At 45.4% G+C, this 14,683-nt stretch overlaps 1 protein-coding gene across 1 annotated transcript in view; it reads right to left on the reverse strand.

Annotated features, from left to right (window-relative positions):
- Nucleotides 1–1,027: 1,027 nt before the first annotated feature.
- The window catches only part of GARIN5A (golgi associated RAB2 interactor 5A), a 65,473-nt gene continuing 51,817 nt past the window's right edge, over nt 1,028–14,683 (reverse strand). The window contains exons 4-5 of the mRNA XM_069201806.1: nt 2,325–2,486; nt 1,028–1,075 (exon numbers count right to left, since the gene is read on the reverse strand). Of these exons, the coding sequence (XP_069057907.1) occupies nt 1,028–1,075; nt 2,325–2,486 (210 nt within the window). The remainder of the gene's footprint in view (nt 1,076–2,324; nt 2,487–14,683) is intronic.

The raw sequence follows: 14,683 nt of genomic DNA on the forward strand, positions 1-14,683 counted from the left end.
TCTCAAAACATGAGGTATAATTTACTGACCGCAAAATACAACCCACCAGCATCAATATACACTGCGGCATTTCCAAGTAACACTGCACCATTCCAGAAAATGCACACCACAAACTGCAGGAAACTGCACCAAACTCAATCAGTTGGAAAAATACTGAGGGGGTCATTCTGACCCTGGCGGTCATTGACCGTCAGGGTCAACGACCGTGAGAGCACCGCCAACAGGCTGGCGGTGCTCTCAAGGGCATTCTGACCGCGGCGGTTTGGCCGCGGTCAGAAAGGGAAAACCGGCGGTCTCCCGCCGGTTTTCCGCTGCCCTAAGGAATCCTCCATGGCGGCGCAGCTTGCTGGACCGCCATGGGGATTCCGACACCCCATACCGCCATCCTGTTCCTGGCGGTTCGGCCGCCAGGAACAGGATGGCGGTATGGGGTGTCGTGGGGCCCCTGGGGGCCCCTGCAGTGCCCATGCCAATGGCATGGGCACTGCAGGGGCCCCCGTAAGAGGGCCCCACAAAGAATTTCAGTGTCTGCTTAGCAGACACTGAAATTCGCGACGGGTGCAACTGCACCCGTCGCACCCTTCCCACTCCGCCGGCTCCATTCGGAGCCGGCTTCCTCGTGGGAAGGGGTTTCCCGCTGGGCTGGCGGGCGGCCTTCTGGCGGTCGCCCGCCAGCCCAGCGGGAAACACAGAATCACCGCGGCGGTCTTCGGACCGCGGAGCGGTGTTCTGGAGGGGGAACTCTGGCGGGCGGCCTCCGCCGCCCGCCAGAGTTAGAATGACCCCCTGAGTCTGTATCAAAATCCATACTGCACCAACCCTAGGATACAAAGACCACATCCCAGGACACACCTTGAAATGTTCTTAAGACATTTACTACATCATCTCCAAGGTGTACTGCATCAGCTTGAAGTTAAACTGCACTGTGATGAAAAGATCGCAAAAATGTATATCACTCACCCACAGACACACACACTCCAACACAAATGAACTGAAAGACTGACGTTAGGAGCGCTGGGGCGGAGCCTCACCAGATATTATCTACTTTGAGGATCATGGATTGTGTGGTGTCAACCTGCTCACAAATTACAACAAACTCAAGTTCCAAATGTGCATGTATGACGGGATCAACACTTCTTAAAATAAGCGCAGTTTTACTTTTATTCTGTTAATAGTAGTGGATGCAAACTGCATCCATCAGCTCTCTAGAAGAGCACTGTCCACCAACGATTAAGAGACAGCCAGACAGTGACAATGCCCTGTCTTCACAGAATGACTGCGACTACAGGGCCTAGAAAGAAACCAATCACCATGTTAGCACGAGGAGACTGGCTATGCTGTACAATCCACACCAGGGAAGCTTTTCAGGATGCAGGACTGATAGTACACGTCTGACCCAGGTGCCTCAAGCCAGCAATAGAGGTGGCAATGGAAAAGGCGTAAGAGTAGGAGGGTAAAGGGAGAAATGAGACGTGGGGTGGGAGGTTTTGTTTAATTGTGTGTTTAGAGAAGGTGATAAACGGAAGTGCATTTGTCCCAGGAATAGGCTCTACACATGCAGAGTGCCCCGTAAATCCAAGTTTCCAGTCAATACCCATTCCAGGGAAAAATACTCGTGACAGCCAGGTTTATGTGCTGCAGTACAATGGCCATATGGTATTCCACACATTAATCCAGCCACTATGTAACGGGAATTAGGTAGCCACACATGTACCTAACTGCAGTCTACCTAAGTGCAGTATACCTGTACTTTAGGTAGACACCTACATGTAGAGCTGCACTGGTGGTATAGACAATGAAGTCACACATATGTATGGCTACACCCGAACATTAGGTGGTCACCTAGGTGTACGCTGCCTATCGTGATATTCTGCTAGGTGTCCGCCGTCTATTGTCACTAGTAGCTTTTGTACCCCTTGCTTCCCCTCCCCCCACTCTTCCCTTTCTTGTAAGGGAGCCTCATGGTGCAATTCACCCAGTTCACTGAATGACTGTACGGTGTTCAATCACATATTCAAAACTCTCTCTGCTTCATGGCATGCTTCGCCGGGTGGTGGGTGGGGGGAGGAGGGGGTCTGGTCTCAAGAGGATGATATTTGGCTACATTTAGTATGTAGTCACTGTGTATACACTTATTTCTATAGCCCAGGTAAGTGTGTGTTTGTTTCGAGTTTAGGTAGTGACAGGTTTATTTCTGTAATTGTTGTGAGGAGTAGGCAGTCACGTGTGCAGTGCTGCTTGTGCTCATGGGGAAGTGGAAGATGGAAGTGAGGGTTCAACCGTGAACACAGGTGCAACACACAAACACGCACAGACACACACACGTATGCGTACTGTGAGATGTCTAGGTTCCTTAGGGCTGCATCATTCTCCATTGACACCTCGTCCTCGTCGGTCACAGGCCTCTGCATTTCCGTAATCTGAACAGCATGGTTCATGTTGCCAGAACTCTTCTCGCTCTTTTTCTCATCACTGGACTTCGTGCTCTGAAAAGGGAAGCAGGACGAGAGGATGAGGAGGAAGAAGGTGCTTGCCCCAGATGCCATGTGCAGTCACTCCATTTCATTATCAATAGAGGTTTAGTTAAGGCGTCTTGGTCCACATCCTATTTGAGAAATGCTCTGGGGTGTGCACCGTGCTTAATTTGAGCAGGTCTGTGTCAGGACTCAGGCTGGGCGCTCATTAACAAGCACCTGGATTAAAGTAATGTTTCTGAAATTATGTTTGTGCTGACTGAGCACTGACCATATACTTGTACATTTTACAAGAAAGAACAGAAGGTGCTGAACAGCATTACTGATTGTAACACACACACACACATTTTTTCATTCTGGTCCAGCCTGCCTCCGCTTGAGCAAGCGTCTCGCATGCGAGACACTGTTGTGTTCAACAGTGCTTGGAGCCTGCCTGTCGGTCACCATTTGTTGGTTTGCATGGCACTCTTCCTTACAGCCTCGTAATTCAAGGAGACACGCCGGGCATCATTTCCGTTCCTCTGTGTGGAGCAGGGATCAAACACTAATTGATTTCACTTAATTAGTGCACATCCGCTGCTATCGACGTGATCAAGGTCCTATTTTGTTCTAACTTCTAGTGCCCCTCAAACTGAAGGCCTGTGACTGGCACAAATGTGCCCAGCAGGACAAACAATATTGCAAAGCTTTATTTTTTAAAGGTAACTTTATCTTATTTTGTTAGTCGTCTTTTCTCAGTTTCTACTCATGTATTTTTTTGTTTTTGCTCGTGGGCGCTGTTGTCAAAAGATTACAATTAACTTGTTCAAAATATGCGAGACCTATTTATTGCATTGCAAATGATTGTTTTAAGGATGGCACTCCTGCCTATGCGAAGTGGCATATGAAAGGAAAACCTAATGAAGAAAGGTACATTGTAAATTTACTAGGCACCCTCATTCCAGATATCCACTTTCCAAACCCAATGTGTGGGAAATGTGATTGTGTGACCAGAATGGTGCTTGCGTCTTGGCTACGGTTGCTATAACCAGGCATACATTGAGAGGATGAGAGATGAGAGACAGATTGCATGAATTCTGTAATAACGTATTGTTGATTCTGCACAGCTGTGTTATGCCACTGATATTTCAAAGTGTTATATCAGTGGTTTAACACAGCTCTGTGTGGGGGGCCTCTTATGGGAAAAGCGAGGGGTCTGCAGATCATGAGGTGCACTGACAAATCATCTTTTAAACCGGTTGATAACTTAAATAGTCCCTGGAATATCATAGTTACCAGAAGTAGGAGGAGGGTAGGACACAATTGAGATGCACTGGAGGAGTTGTGTTTGCAGTTTCTGTTCTAAAGGTACAGTGAGTGTCATCTCAGAAATGTGAGTCTCACTACTGATATAGGCAAGATTGTGGTTCATTGCAACAGATGAGTGTGTTCAACCATTCCTAGGATGTAATAGAAAATTATATAGGTTTCAAGTCAAGGTACGCCGGCACAGATGTGCCAGGGACTTACCACTAAATCAGGATCTGCAAGTCAGGGTTAAGTGGCATTGTCATGACTCTAATTCTAAGCAAAGGAATGTGTTTAGGGCAGGGTGTAGGACTGGAATGGGGCGTACTGGCAAGGTGAGTGTATGCTCTCATTATTGAAATCAAACTGGTTCCTCTAGGTTAGTATTGGAGTGCATTGGCAAGATAAGCAAATGTAACATCAACTTGGTTTGCTATGACATGGTGGTGCATGGTAGAGCTTAGTTATATTAACAGATCGCTGTATGCACTCACAGTATTAACAAAGCTGTGGGTCGCTTTTGGACCTACGATATAAAGGCGTGCTCAGAGAAGGATTTGTATGAAAGTGCAATTGTTCTGATAGAGCTTTTTGTGTCTACTGGAACTTGGTGGAATGTTGCCTAAGATAAATGAGGTGCACTGGCACAGAAATCTGTCTGCCACAGTACTGTAAGAGCCGGGGGTACGAACAGCAAACATTATCAGGTGCTTGACAAGGTTGTGTGCGGGTGTCAGGCTTTGGCTAGAAGTTTGGGAAGTTTCCTTGGTGGGTACTGTCGGGAATCACTTGCGCCAAGAGGTGGTTAGGTTTGGGTCTCAATGCAGTATATCACAATAACTATATACACATTTCAATGTCCAACCAGTATTATCAATTCAAATATATACAATGTTTTATAATTGGATGTGCTACAAGGCTTAACCCCTTCAATGCGGGCGACGGCCACTGGCCGAAGCCCGCACTACCTCCCTGGTGCGGGTCACTACCAGTGGCCGATACCAGGGAGGGTATTAATAAATCCACCCGAGGATTTATTTTTATTTTTTTTCTTTCCCCGGGAGACACGGAAGCTTCCCTGTCTCCCCCCAACCCCCCACCTGCCCCTTTGTGATGTCAGCGCGCCGTGAGGCGCGCTGACGTTGCAAAGTTGTTTTCCCCGTCGAAGCAGGAAGCAGCTTTGTGGCCGCTTCCTGCTTCAATGGGGAAAACGGCCTTCCCCACGTTCGGGAAGGCCTCGTAAGAAAGGGGAGAGTCTCCCCTTTCTTACGAGGCCTTCCTGAAAGTGTTTCCTGGCCCCTAGTCGCAGCTGTGCTGCGATCGGGGGCCAGGAAACACTTTCAGGTTTCCTGGCCCCCCGATCGCAGCCAGGCCTCGTAAGAAAGGGGAGACTCTCCCCTTTCTTACGAGGTGCTGCGATCGGGGGCCAGGAAACAGTTTCAGAAGGCCTCATAAGAAAGGGGAGTGTCTCCCCTTTCTTACGAGGCCTTCTGAAAGTGTTTCCTGGTCCCCGAGGAAACACCACTAGACGCCAGGGATTTCACTTGGGGGGTCGGCCCCCTCGGAAAACGGGCTGCCCCCCCACCCCCCCGGGGGCATATTTATTTTTAAAAGAAAGGTAGGTGCCCCCTGGGGGGGCGCAAACACACCCCCCCCAGGGGAATTAAAAAAAAATAAATAAAAAAAAAAAAAAAAAAAAAAAAAACGGGGTCGCCCGTGGGCAGGGCGACCCCCTGTGGGGGCAATATTTTTTTTTAGATGTTGTAGGGTTTCCCTGAGGGGCCATTTCATAAAAAAAATAGATCTATATATATAGATATATCTATGTAGATATATCTATGTACATGGATATATCTATAGATATATCTATGTAGATAGATAGATATATATAGATAGATCTATATATATCAATCAATCAAAGAGATTTATAAAGCGCGCTACTCACCCGTGAGGGTCTCAAGGCGCTGGGGGGGAGACGGGGGGAGGTAAAAGGGCTGGGAGGTTGACTGTTCGAAAAGCCAGGTTTTGAGGCCCTTCCTGAAAAGAAGTAGGTTTTGGGTCTTGCGAAGGTGGGTTGGGAGGGCGTTCCAAGTTTTGGGTGCAAGGTAGGAGAAGGATCTGCCTCCGGTGGTGGTGTGTTTGATGCGGGGGACAGAGGCGAGAGAGAGGTCAGCTGAGCGGAGGTTTCGTGTGGGGGTGTGGAAGGTGACTCTCGTTGAGGTAGGCAGGGCCTGTGTTGTGGAGTGATTTGTGTGCGAGGATGAGGATCTTGAAGGTGATCCTTTTGTCAATGGGGAGCCAGTCGAGGGATTTGAGGTGTGGAGAGATGTGTTCGTGTCCGGGGAGGTCGAGGATGAGTCGTGCTGCTGAGTTCTGGATGCGTGCAGTTTGCGCTTGAGTTTTAGAGTGGTGCCGGCGTAGAGGGCGTTTCCGTAATCAAGTCTGCTGCTGATGAGTGCGTGAGTGACAGTTTTCTGGTCTCTGTGGGGATCCATTTGAATGTTTTTTTTAGTATATGGAGTGTGTTGAAGAATGAGGAGGTGAGAGAGTTGATTTGTTGGGTCATCGAGAGGGAGGAGTCTAGGATGATGCTGAGGTTGCGTGCGTGGTTGGCGGGGGTGGGTGCAGAGTCTAGCGTGGTGGGCCACCATGAGGGGTCCCAGGTGTTTTTGTGTGGGCCAAAGAGGATTATTTCGGTTTTGCTTGAGTTGAGTTTCAGGTGGTTGGCTGTCATATATATATCACTTTTGTCAATATGTGTGTGGTTTCCCTGGGGGGGAAAAGGGTCAGACTTGTCTAGTGGCAGTTTTAGTGCCATAAAGAAGCGCAGAAGGTCTATATGCCTACTGCAAAGAGCAAATCTGTATTTTATGTAAATAGCTGAGTACATTAGTAAAGTCAGCCATTACCTGCGCTATAATACCAATGAAATGTATGTGCGGGGTGGAGGGCGGCTATGGAGAGATGAAGGGCACTTTTGCTGGGTGGTAATGAGGGAATCCGAGGAGGAGGGAGTGGGAGCACCAATAATGATTGTTGGACTGGGCGCAGGAGGTGCTAAAGACTGTGACGAATGGTATGTGACAAGGTGTTTTTTGAGTGTCTTGAAAGAACGTGCTGATTGAGGGAAGAAGCGCAGGTAAGGTGGCCTCTACTGTTGCACGTATCTCACACACACCATCGATTTTGTGACTGTCTACGTAGGCTAGTGTTTTAGAGCAACAGTTTAGCCAATAGCAGAGATAGCATCTTGATGGATGACTGCTGCCTGCACTCGGGTTATAGAGGACAGCTCTGACATAGGATCAGAGACTGAGACATCAGATACTGAGACAGCATCTGAGGGATAGGACAATGGCGCAGACTCTGGGAGTGATTTTTCAGTCGGAGGAGTCCCATTCGATAACTCATCTTCCAGTACATTATGAGGGAGGTGATGAGGACAGTCCTGCTGTCCCTTCGCAAGCTGTTTGTGCAACTGGGTAATAGTGGGTTAGCCCAACCCAGAGAGCAGGTGAATGTGGCGGCAAGCAGAGAGAAAGAGAGTGCTCTCTTGGGAGCTCCCCAATTTAGTTCAGCCCCAAATTCCACCACCCAAATCGTATTGTGGAGACATCAAAATTATCAATGGCAAAACAAACTGGTTTTGTAAGGCAGGCACCTGTGTTTTTGGTCCTGGATTCGGCAACCATATAGAGAAACACACTAAACCCAAACATTTCTGGAAACTAGACATTCAGGGGAGTCCACAGAGGTGTGACTTGTGTGGATTCACCAAAGTTTTCTTACCCAGAATATACCCTGCAAAGCTGAAATGTTGAATAAAAACTCTATTTTTCTCGCATTTCTGTCACACAAACTACAGGAATATGCTGGGATCCACAAAATTCCTACCACCCAGTGACTCCTCACCTGTCCTGATAAAAACACTACCCCACTTGAGTGCCTACACCTAGTGCCTGCGTCAGGAATGGATCACCCCAGGGTCAACAGCTGCCTCACGTAAGGACCAACATTGACCCTTGTGTGATCTATTCCTGTCGCGGGCACCAGGCCTACCCACACAGGGTATCATATTTATCGGGAGACTTGGGGGAACGCTGGGTGGAAGGAAATTTGTGGCTCCTCTCAGATTCCAGAACTTTCTGTCACCGAAATGTGAGGAAAACTTGTTATTTTAGCCACATTTTGAGGTTTGCAAAGGATTCTGGGTAACAGAACCTGGTCAGAGCCCCACAAGTCACCTCATCTTGGATTCCCCTGGGTTTTTAGTTTTCAAAAATGCGCTGGTTTGCTAGGTTTCCCCAGGTGCCGGCTGAGCTAGAGGCCAAAATCCACAGGTAGGCACTGTTTTCTATGAAAAAATGTGATGTGTCCACGTTGTGTTTTGGGGCATTTCCTGTCGCGGGCGCTAGGCCTACCCACACAAGTGAGGTATAATTTTTATCGGGAGACTTGGGGGAACTCTGGGTGGAAGGAAATTTGTGGCTCCTCTCAGATTCCAGAACTTTCTGTCACCATAATGTGAGGAAAACGTGTTTCTTTAGCCAAATCTTGAGGTTTGCAAAGGATTCTGGGTAACAGAACCTGGTCAGAGCCCCACAAGTCACCCCATCTTGGATTCCCCTAGGTCTCTAGTTTTCAAAAATGCACAGGTTTGGTAGGTTTTCCTAGGTGCCGGCTGAGCTAGAGGCCAAAATGTACAGACAGGCACTTTGGAAAAAACAGCTGTATTTTCTGTCAAAAAATGGGATGTGTTCACGTTGTGTTTTGGGGCATTTCCTGTCGCGGGCACTAGGCCTACCCACACAAGTGAGGTATCATTTTTATCGGGAGACTTGGGGGAACGCTGGGTGGAAGGAAATTTGTGGCTCCGTCTGTCACCAAAATGTGAGGAAAACTTGTTTTTTTAGCCACTTTTTGAGGTTTGCAAATATTCTGGGTAACAGAACCTGGTCAGAGCCCCACAAGTCACCCCATCTTGAATTCCCCTAAGTATCTAGTTTTCAAAAATGCACAGGTTTGGTAGGTTTCCCTATGTGCCGGCTGAGCTAGAGGCCAAAATCTACAGGTAGGTACTTTGCAAAAAACAGCTCTGTATTTTGTCAAAAAATGTGATGTGTCCACGTTGTGTTTTGGGGCATTTCCTGTCGCGGGCGCTAGGCCTACCCACACAAGTGAGGTACCATTTTTATCGGGAGACTTGGGGGAACGCTGGGTGGAAGGAAATTTGTGGCTCCTCTCAGATTCCAGAACTTTCTGTCACCGAAATGTGAGGAAAACTTGTTTTTTTTAGCCACTTTTTGAGGTTTGCAAAGGATTCTGGGTAACAGAACCTGGTCAGAGCCCCACAAGTCACCCCACCTTGGATTCTCCTAGGTCTCTAGTTTTCAAAAATGCATAGGGTTGGTAGGTTTCCCTAGGTGCCGGCTGAGATAGAGGCCAAAATCCACAGCTAGGCACTTTGCAAAAAACAGCTCAGTTTTCTGTCAAAAAAATGGGATGTGTCCACGTTGTGTTTTGGGGCATTTCCTGTAGCGGGCGCTAAGGCTACCCACACAAGTGAGGTATCATTTTTATCGGGAGACATGGGGGAACATAGAATAGCAAAACAAGTGTTATTGCCCCTTATCTTTCTCTACATTTTTTCCTTCCAAATATAAGAGAGTGTGTAAAAAATTTGTCTATTTGAGAAATGCCCTGCAATTCACATGCTAGTATGGGCACCCCGGAATTCAGAGATGTGCAAATAACCACTGCTCCTCAAAACCTTATCTTGAGCCCATTTTGGAAATGCAAAGGTTTTCTTGATACCTATTTTTCACTCTTCATATTTCAGCAAATGAATTGCTGTATAACCAGTATAGAATGAAAACCAACTGCAAGGTGCAGCTCATTTATTGGCTCTGGGTACCTAGGGTTCTTGATGAACCTACAAGCTCTTTATATCCCCGCAACCAGAAGAGTCCAGCAGACAAAACAGTATATTGCTTTCAGAAATCTGACATCGCAGGAAAAAGTTACAGAGTAAAACATAAAGAAAAATGGCTGTTGTTTTCAGCTCAATTTCAATATTCTTTTATTTCAGCTGTTATTTTCTGTAGGAAAACCTTGTAGGATCTACACAAATGACCCCTTGCTGAATTCAGAATTTTGTCTAGTTTTCAGAAATGTTTAGCTTTCAGGGATCCAGCATTGGTTTCACACCCATTCCTGTCACTAACTGGAAGGAGGCTGAAAGCACCAAAAATAGTAAAAATGGGGTATGTCCCAGTAAAATGCCAAATTTGTGTTGAAACATTTGGTTTTCTGATTCAAGTCTGTCCGTTCCTGAAAGGTGGGAAGATAGTAATTTCAGCACCAGAAACCCTTTGTTGATGGCATTTTCAGGGAAAAAACCACAAGCCTTCTTCGGCAGCCCTTTTTTCCCATTTCTTTTTTAAAAAACGAACTTTTCACTGTATTTTGGCTATTTTCTTGGTCTCCTCCATGGGAAACCACAAACTCTGGGTACCACTAGAATCCCTAGGATGTTGCAAAAAAGGACGCAAATTTGGCGTGGATAGCTTATGTGGACAAAAAGTTATGAAGGCCTAAGCGCGAACTACCCCAAATAGCCAAAAAAGGGCTCAGCACTGGGGGGGGAAAGGCCCAGCAGCTAAGAGGTTAAAAAGTATATAAAACATTAAGGCCTAGTTTGTTTGGGAGCTATCAATGTGCTTAGAAGGAAGCAACCACTAAGGACGTGATTTAGAATTTGACGGTCAGTAAGTACTCCATCTTTCAGTGTAGTGAAGGACATTACCTCTGCCATCCTGATAGACTATCATCTGACTATCATCTGCCAAAGTTAGAGATGACTGCCTGCCCAGCAGTCATCCCTGTACACTGAATGGAACTGCTGACACAGAGATTTCTACTAGGGTGAAGGAGTCACCATTAGGACATCACACAGTCTATCCTGAATATGGCTGGTGGTGTAATGTCCTTCCTCCAACTGCCACTACTCTGTTAAGCTGTCAAGGGAAGGTAACAGAGCCAAAAAGGGCTCTGTGACAGAAATCTTAAAGTCTACCTGCCTCTAAATGTGGTGGGTGGACCTTAGGTTTGGTGGATAGGGCACTCTGTTGCGTTTGTAACCAAGCATCCTGTATGCCAAACACTAAATCAGGCCATAATTTAGTTATTCATCCAAGTGGCCTGAATTGATTGTAATCACTCAGAAACACATGGCTCCGATCAGGTATTGAAATTTGGGCTGACTTCAAGGAATTCAAAGTTCTTTGAGTTTTCCAGTAAATGTGTTTCAGAAAATGAATTGCCACAATGCGTCTCTGCTGTCTGGCCATCTAGGCTTGATTCAAGAAGAGCGGGCTAGCAAATGCACTCTGAGGGTTCACCTAAAGCTGCTCCAGTCACAGCAAAAGCACATCCAAATGGCGTCTTTATTTATTAAATCTATTAGTTTAGCAATGCATTGTTAGAATGACCAGTATAGGTATCAGAGTGTAAGAAATATATAAGTCGTTTTTTTAAGAATGAATATATACTAAGGAACCTACTGACTCACTAGAAATGGTACCATGCAGTGGTGGTAGAGAGAGAAAGAAAGAAGAAAGGTTAAAAGGACCAGGTTAGAGTGGGAAGGGATTGCAAGTATCTATTCCAAAATTCCTCAAGGCATAAAAGCAGTGACCTACTGTTGAGGAAGCAAAATAAAACCTCATTATTTTGCAACAGGGTAAAAATCCATGATGTTATCTCTAGGTACAGAGAGTGCTGCATCTGTCCTCTGCGGTTATGGCCTACCTAGGAAACCAACTGGACTAAAAGTTAGCTTTAGAATTTTTTTTACCTTAACCTCAAACACAGTGTATTTCAGGGTACCAAGGTATGGGGTGAGCACCTTGCACTCAACATTCAAGATACAATCTACAGCAAAACTAGCTTATGTACAACAGCACAGATCTAGTCCATGAGAAAGCCAATCTGAACATGAGGTTAATGTCCCAGTCCCAAATTTTTTTTACACGAGAGGAGGAGGCAGGGCCACCGTAAGTCTGCCTTAATCAAACACTTAAAGACTGATTTAGGTATTGGCGGACAAGGTACTCTGTCACAACGGTGACAAATATCCCGTCTACTGAAATCTAAATCCCACAGGATCTATATCAGGCCCTAAATCACAAACGGGTATGGGTTCCTCTTCCATAGGAATGGCCTTCCCACGTATTTCAAAAGTAGTTCTGTGACGTCCCTAATTGGACTCTTACTTGTTCTCCTAAATAGGGAAACAGCCAACCTTTTTATGATTGGAGGTACCACACCTGTTTGTGACTTACCAGTCCTGAAGATGACTCCCTTAAAAGGCTTTTCTATAAGGGTTGAAACATATAGATGTCGAGTGGGGAAGCCAGAAAATAAAGAATCATTGAAATGGACACCAGCTATAAGACATTCAAATACATTCTTGCCTCTTCTTTCTTGTTTTACTCCTACTAACATAATGAAGGAGCCAAATACACCTTTACTTGCTATTGGATTTCATGTGCCCTAATCTTTTATAACTGGTGGAGACTTTACAACTTCAAACTCTGAATATATTGTGTTGTTTAAAAGTGGAAAATATATTGTGTGTTTCACCACAATCACTTGGAAGTCCCAGGAGAGACAAATAAATACACGTTTGAGGAAGTCTTTCTCAGAACAATCATAGTGATCTAAAGATCATTTTTGTATGGAATGTAAATATCTGTTCTATAATGAAATGAGAGTTGAAACTGTGGTCGTGATGCATTATATTAACATGAGGGATATCTGTGGTCCCCTCTACATTGCGAAAATGAATTGATAGTAAATTCACTGCATCTGCACTAGAGAATCCTATCTGATTGAACACTTGCAAAACTGAGTTCTCCAGAATTTTAGGACACAGAATGATCGTTTAAAGTGCCCGGAACTCAGCTCTGACACAGCAATTAAATAAAGTCCAAGCACACAAAGCTAAGATAGACAGCCAGGCAGACAGCAGCAGGAAGGCCACAGCTAATATCAGAACACATTTCTCTCAATTCTCTGGACTGGGAGGAGGCATAAATATGGTCAAGTGTCCTTAAAGTCACGTCTTTGTACGCCCTAAGCCATGGGCTTTGCACTAACAGCCTCATACTGAGTGATGATACTGGTGGGAAGTAGTCCAAAAGATGAAAGGGGGGGAGAACAGTCATTACTCCTTAGCTCAACTGCAAGCCTTTTGGCCTTGAAGGAAAGTATATGCTTCCTTGATAGATTATTGGTTCTGGTCACCTAGTCAGGAGGCAATTATGTTTTCTTGGATGACACCTCTTTCAGTTGGCTCACCACAAAAGGGATTCACTGCAGGGCTTAGACTTCTTGCACTCAAAGAGCAGGATCAAGCGTGGTCGCAGCAGGCTTGCTTCTCTTCTCACAAAATTAGATGGTAGATTCAGGAATACAACAGGTCCCCCAGGTTGAATCAGCTGCGGGGAGATTGGCAACAGCATCCCAGTTCTGACACTTTCTCATTCTCTGATGTCCTATAGACTTCTTCTGGAAATCATGAGCGGTGCAAGTTATTCCAGATCTCTGAGGTTTGACTTCGAGACATTGTGGGTCTCCGAAAAGTTTTCTTGTATTTTTCACAACAACCTGCAGCCTGTGTTGCTCTCAGAAGTGAAGAAGCAGCTGCGGAGTCCACTGTCTCTGTTTTTTCTGTTATCCCATTCTCCTTTCCTGGCTTGTACCACTGACTCCCAAGTTTTAAAGTAAGTGGTCACAGGTGAAAATGTGAAAAACCCAAAGGGACATTGCTTCCATTGGATTTTGCACAAGATTAGTGCATAACCTGACCAACAGCCATTTTGTGAGAGAGTGAACAGAATTTACAGAGTGGGGTAGTAATCTCCTCTCCCAAGAGTTCAAGGAAAGAGTTATGTACTACTGTGAAACAATAATTTCTGTGTTTACAGGTGTATGTGCATTTTTGGTGTAACCTCAGCCCAGCAGAGTAGGGTGCTTAGCTAGCTAGCACCCAAAAACACAGAACCAATTTACCAGTGGTTTAGAGGATGTACTAAAGCTAAGAGCTTTACTTTTTTATGTGGAACCTGCTATCTAGGGTTGAATGTGCCGCTCTCTCCCAAGCACAAATGGTAGAACACTAGGCAGTAGCTACTGGTAATGTCAGATGTACTCAGGGTCTAGTTTTAGTGATCAACTTATGTAGAAGTTTATCAGCCTAGTTAAGGTTTTGAAATGAAATCCACCAAGTGCACGCATGGATTCTGTTAGTAATCATTTATTTTCAGATCCAGCGTTTTAACTGTCTCAGTTCAATCCTGGACCTTAGGTGATATACAATTTAAAGGGTGCAGATATTTGTGAACCTTGAAATAAAAACGGTGGAACAAATTGTCTCAGTTCTGACTGACATACTTCTGGGCATTTAGAGCCATCCTACTGAGGTCCTTGCAGTAGGTTTAGGAAGGACTTAGTCTTCGCCTTAGTTTGGGGCCGCAAGAATCACTGCAATCACTTAGTTAATATAAAACACCTGGTTACATCAAATGTCACCTAGTTTACCTCATTGCTTAAACTTAAAAACACTATTTGGAATAAACCATCTGTCTTTTAAAGCCAGAGGACTAATTGATTTTACGACCTGCACTCACTTTATGATCATGATGACAATGAAGAGGTTAGTTACAGTTAAGTACCTTTTTTATCTCCTGCATTTGATCTTTCAAAAATGCATATACTTGAATCAGGACAGCAAATAGTACTGATCTATAGTGGCATACAGTAGATACAGCTGAATTCCATGCAATGAAATCCCAGCATCATGACACAGAGGCTCACATTAACAAAAGATATTGAAGCACTGCCTGACATACAAAGGAGTC

This window comes from Pleurodeles waltl, chromosome 7 (assembly GCF_031143425.1).
Source record: "Pleurodeles waltl isolate 20211129_DDA chromosome 7, aPleWal1.hap1.20221129, whole genome shotgun sequence".
Taxonomy (NCBI): domain Eukaryota; kingdom Metazoa; phylum Chordata; class Amphibia; order Caudata; family Salamandridae; genus Pleurodeles; species Pleurodeles waltl.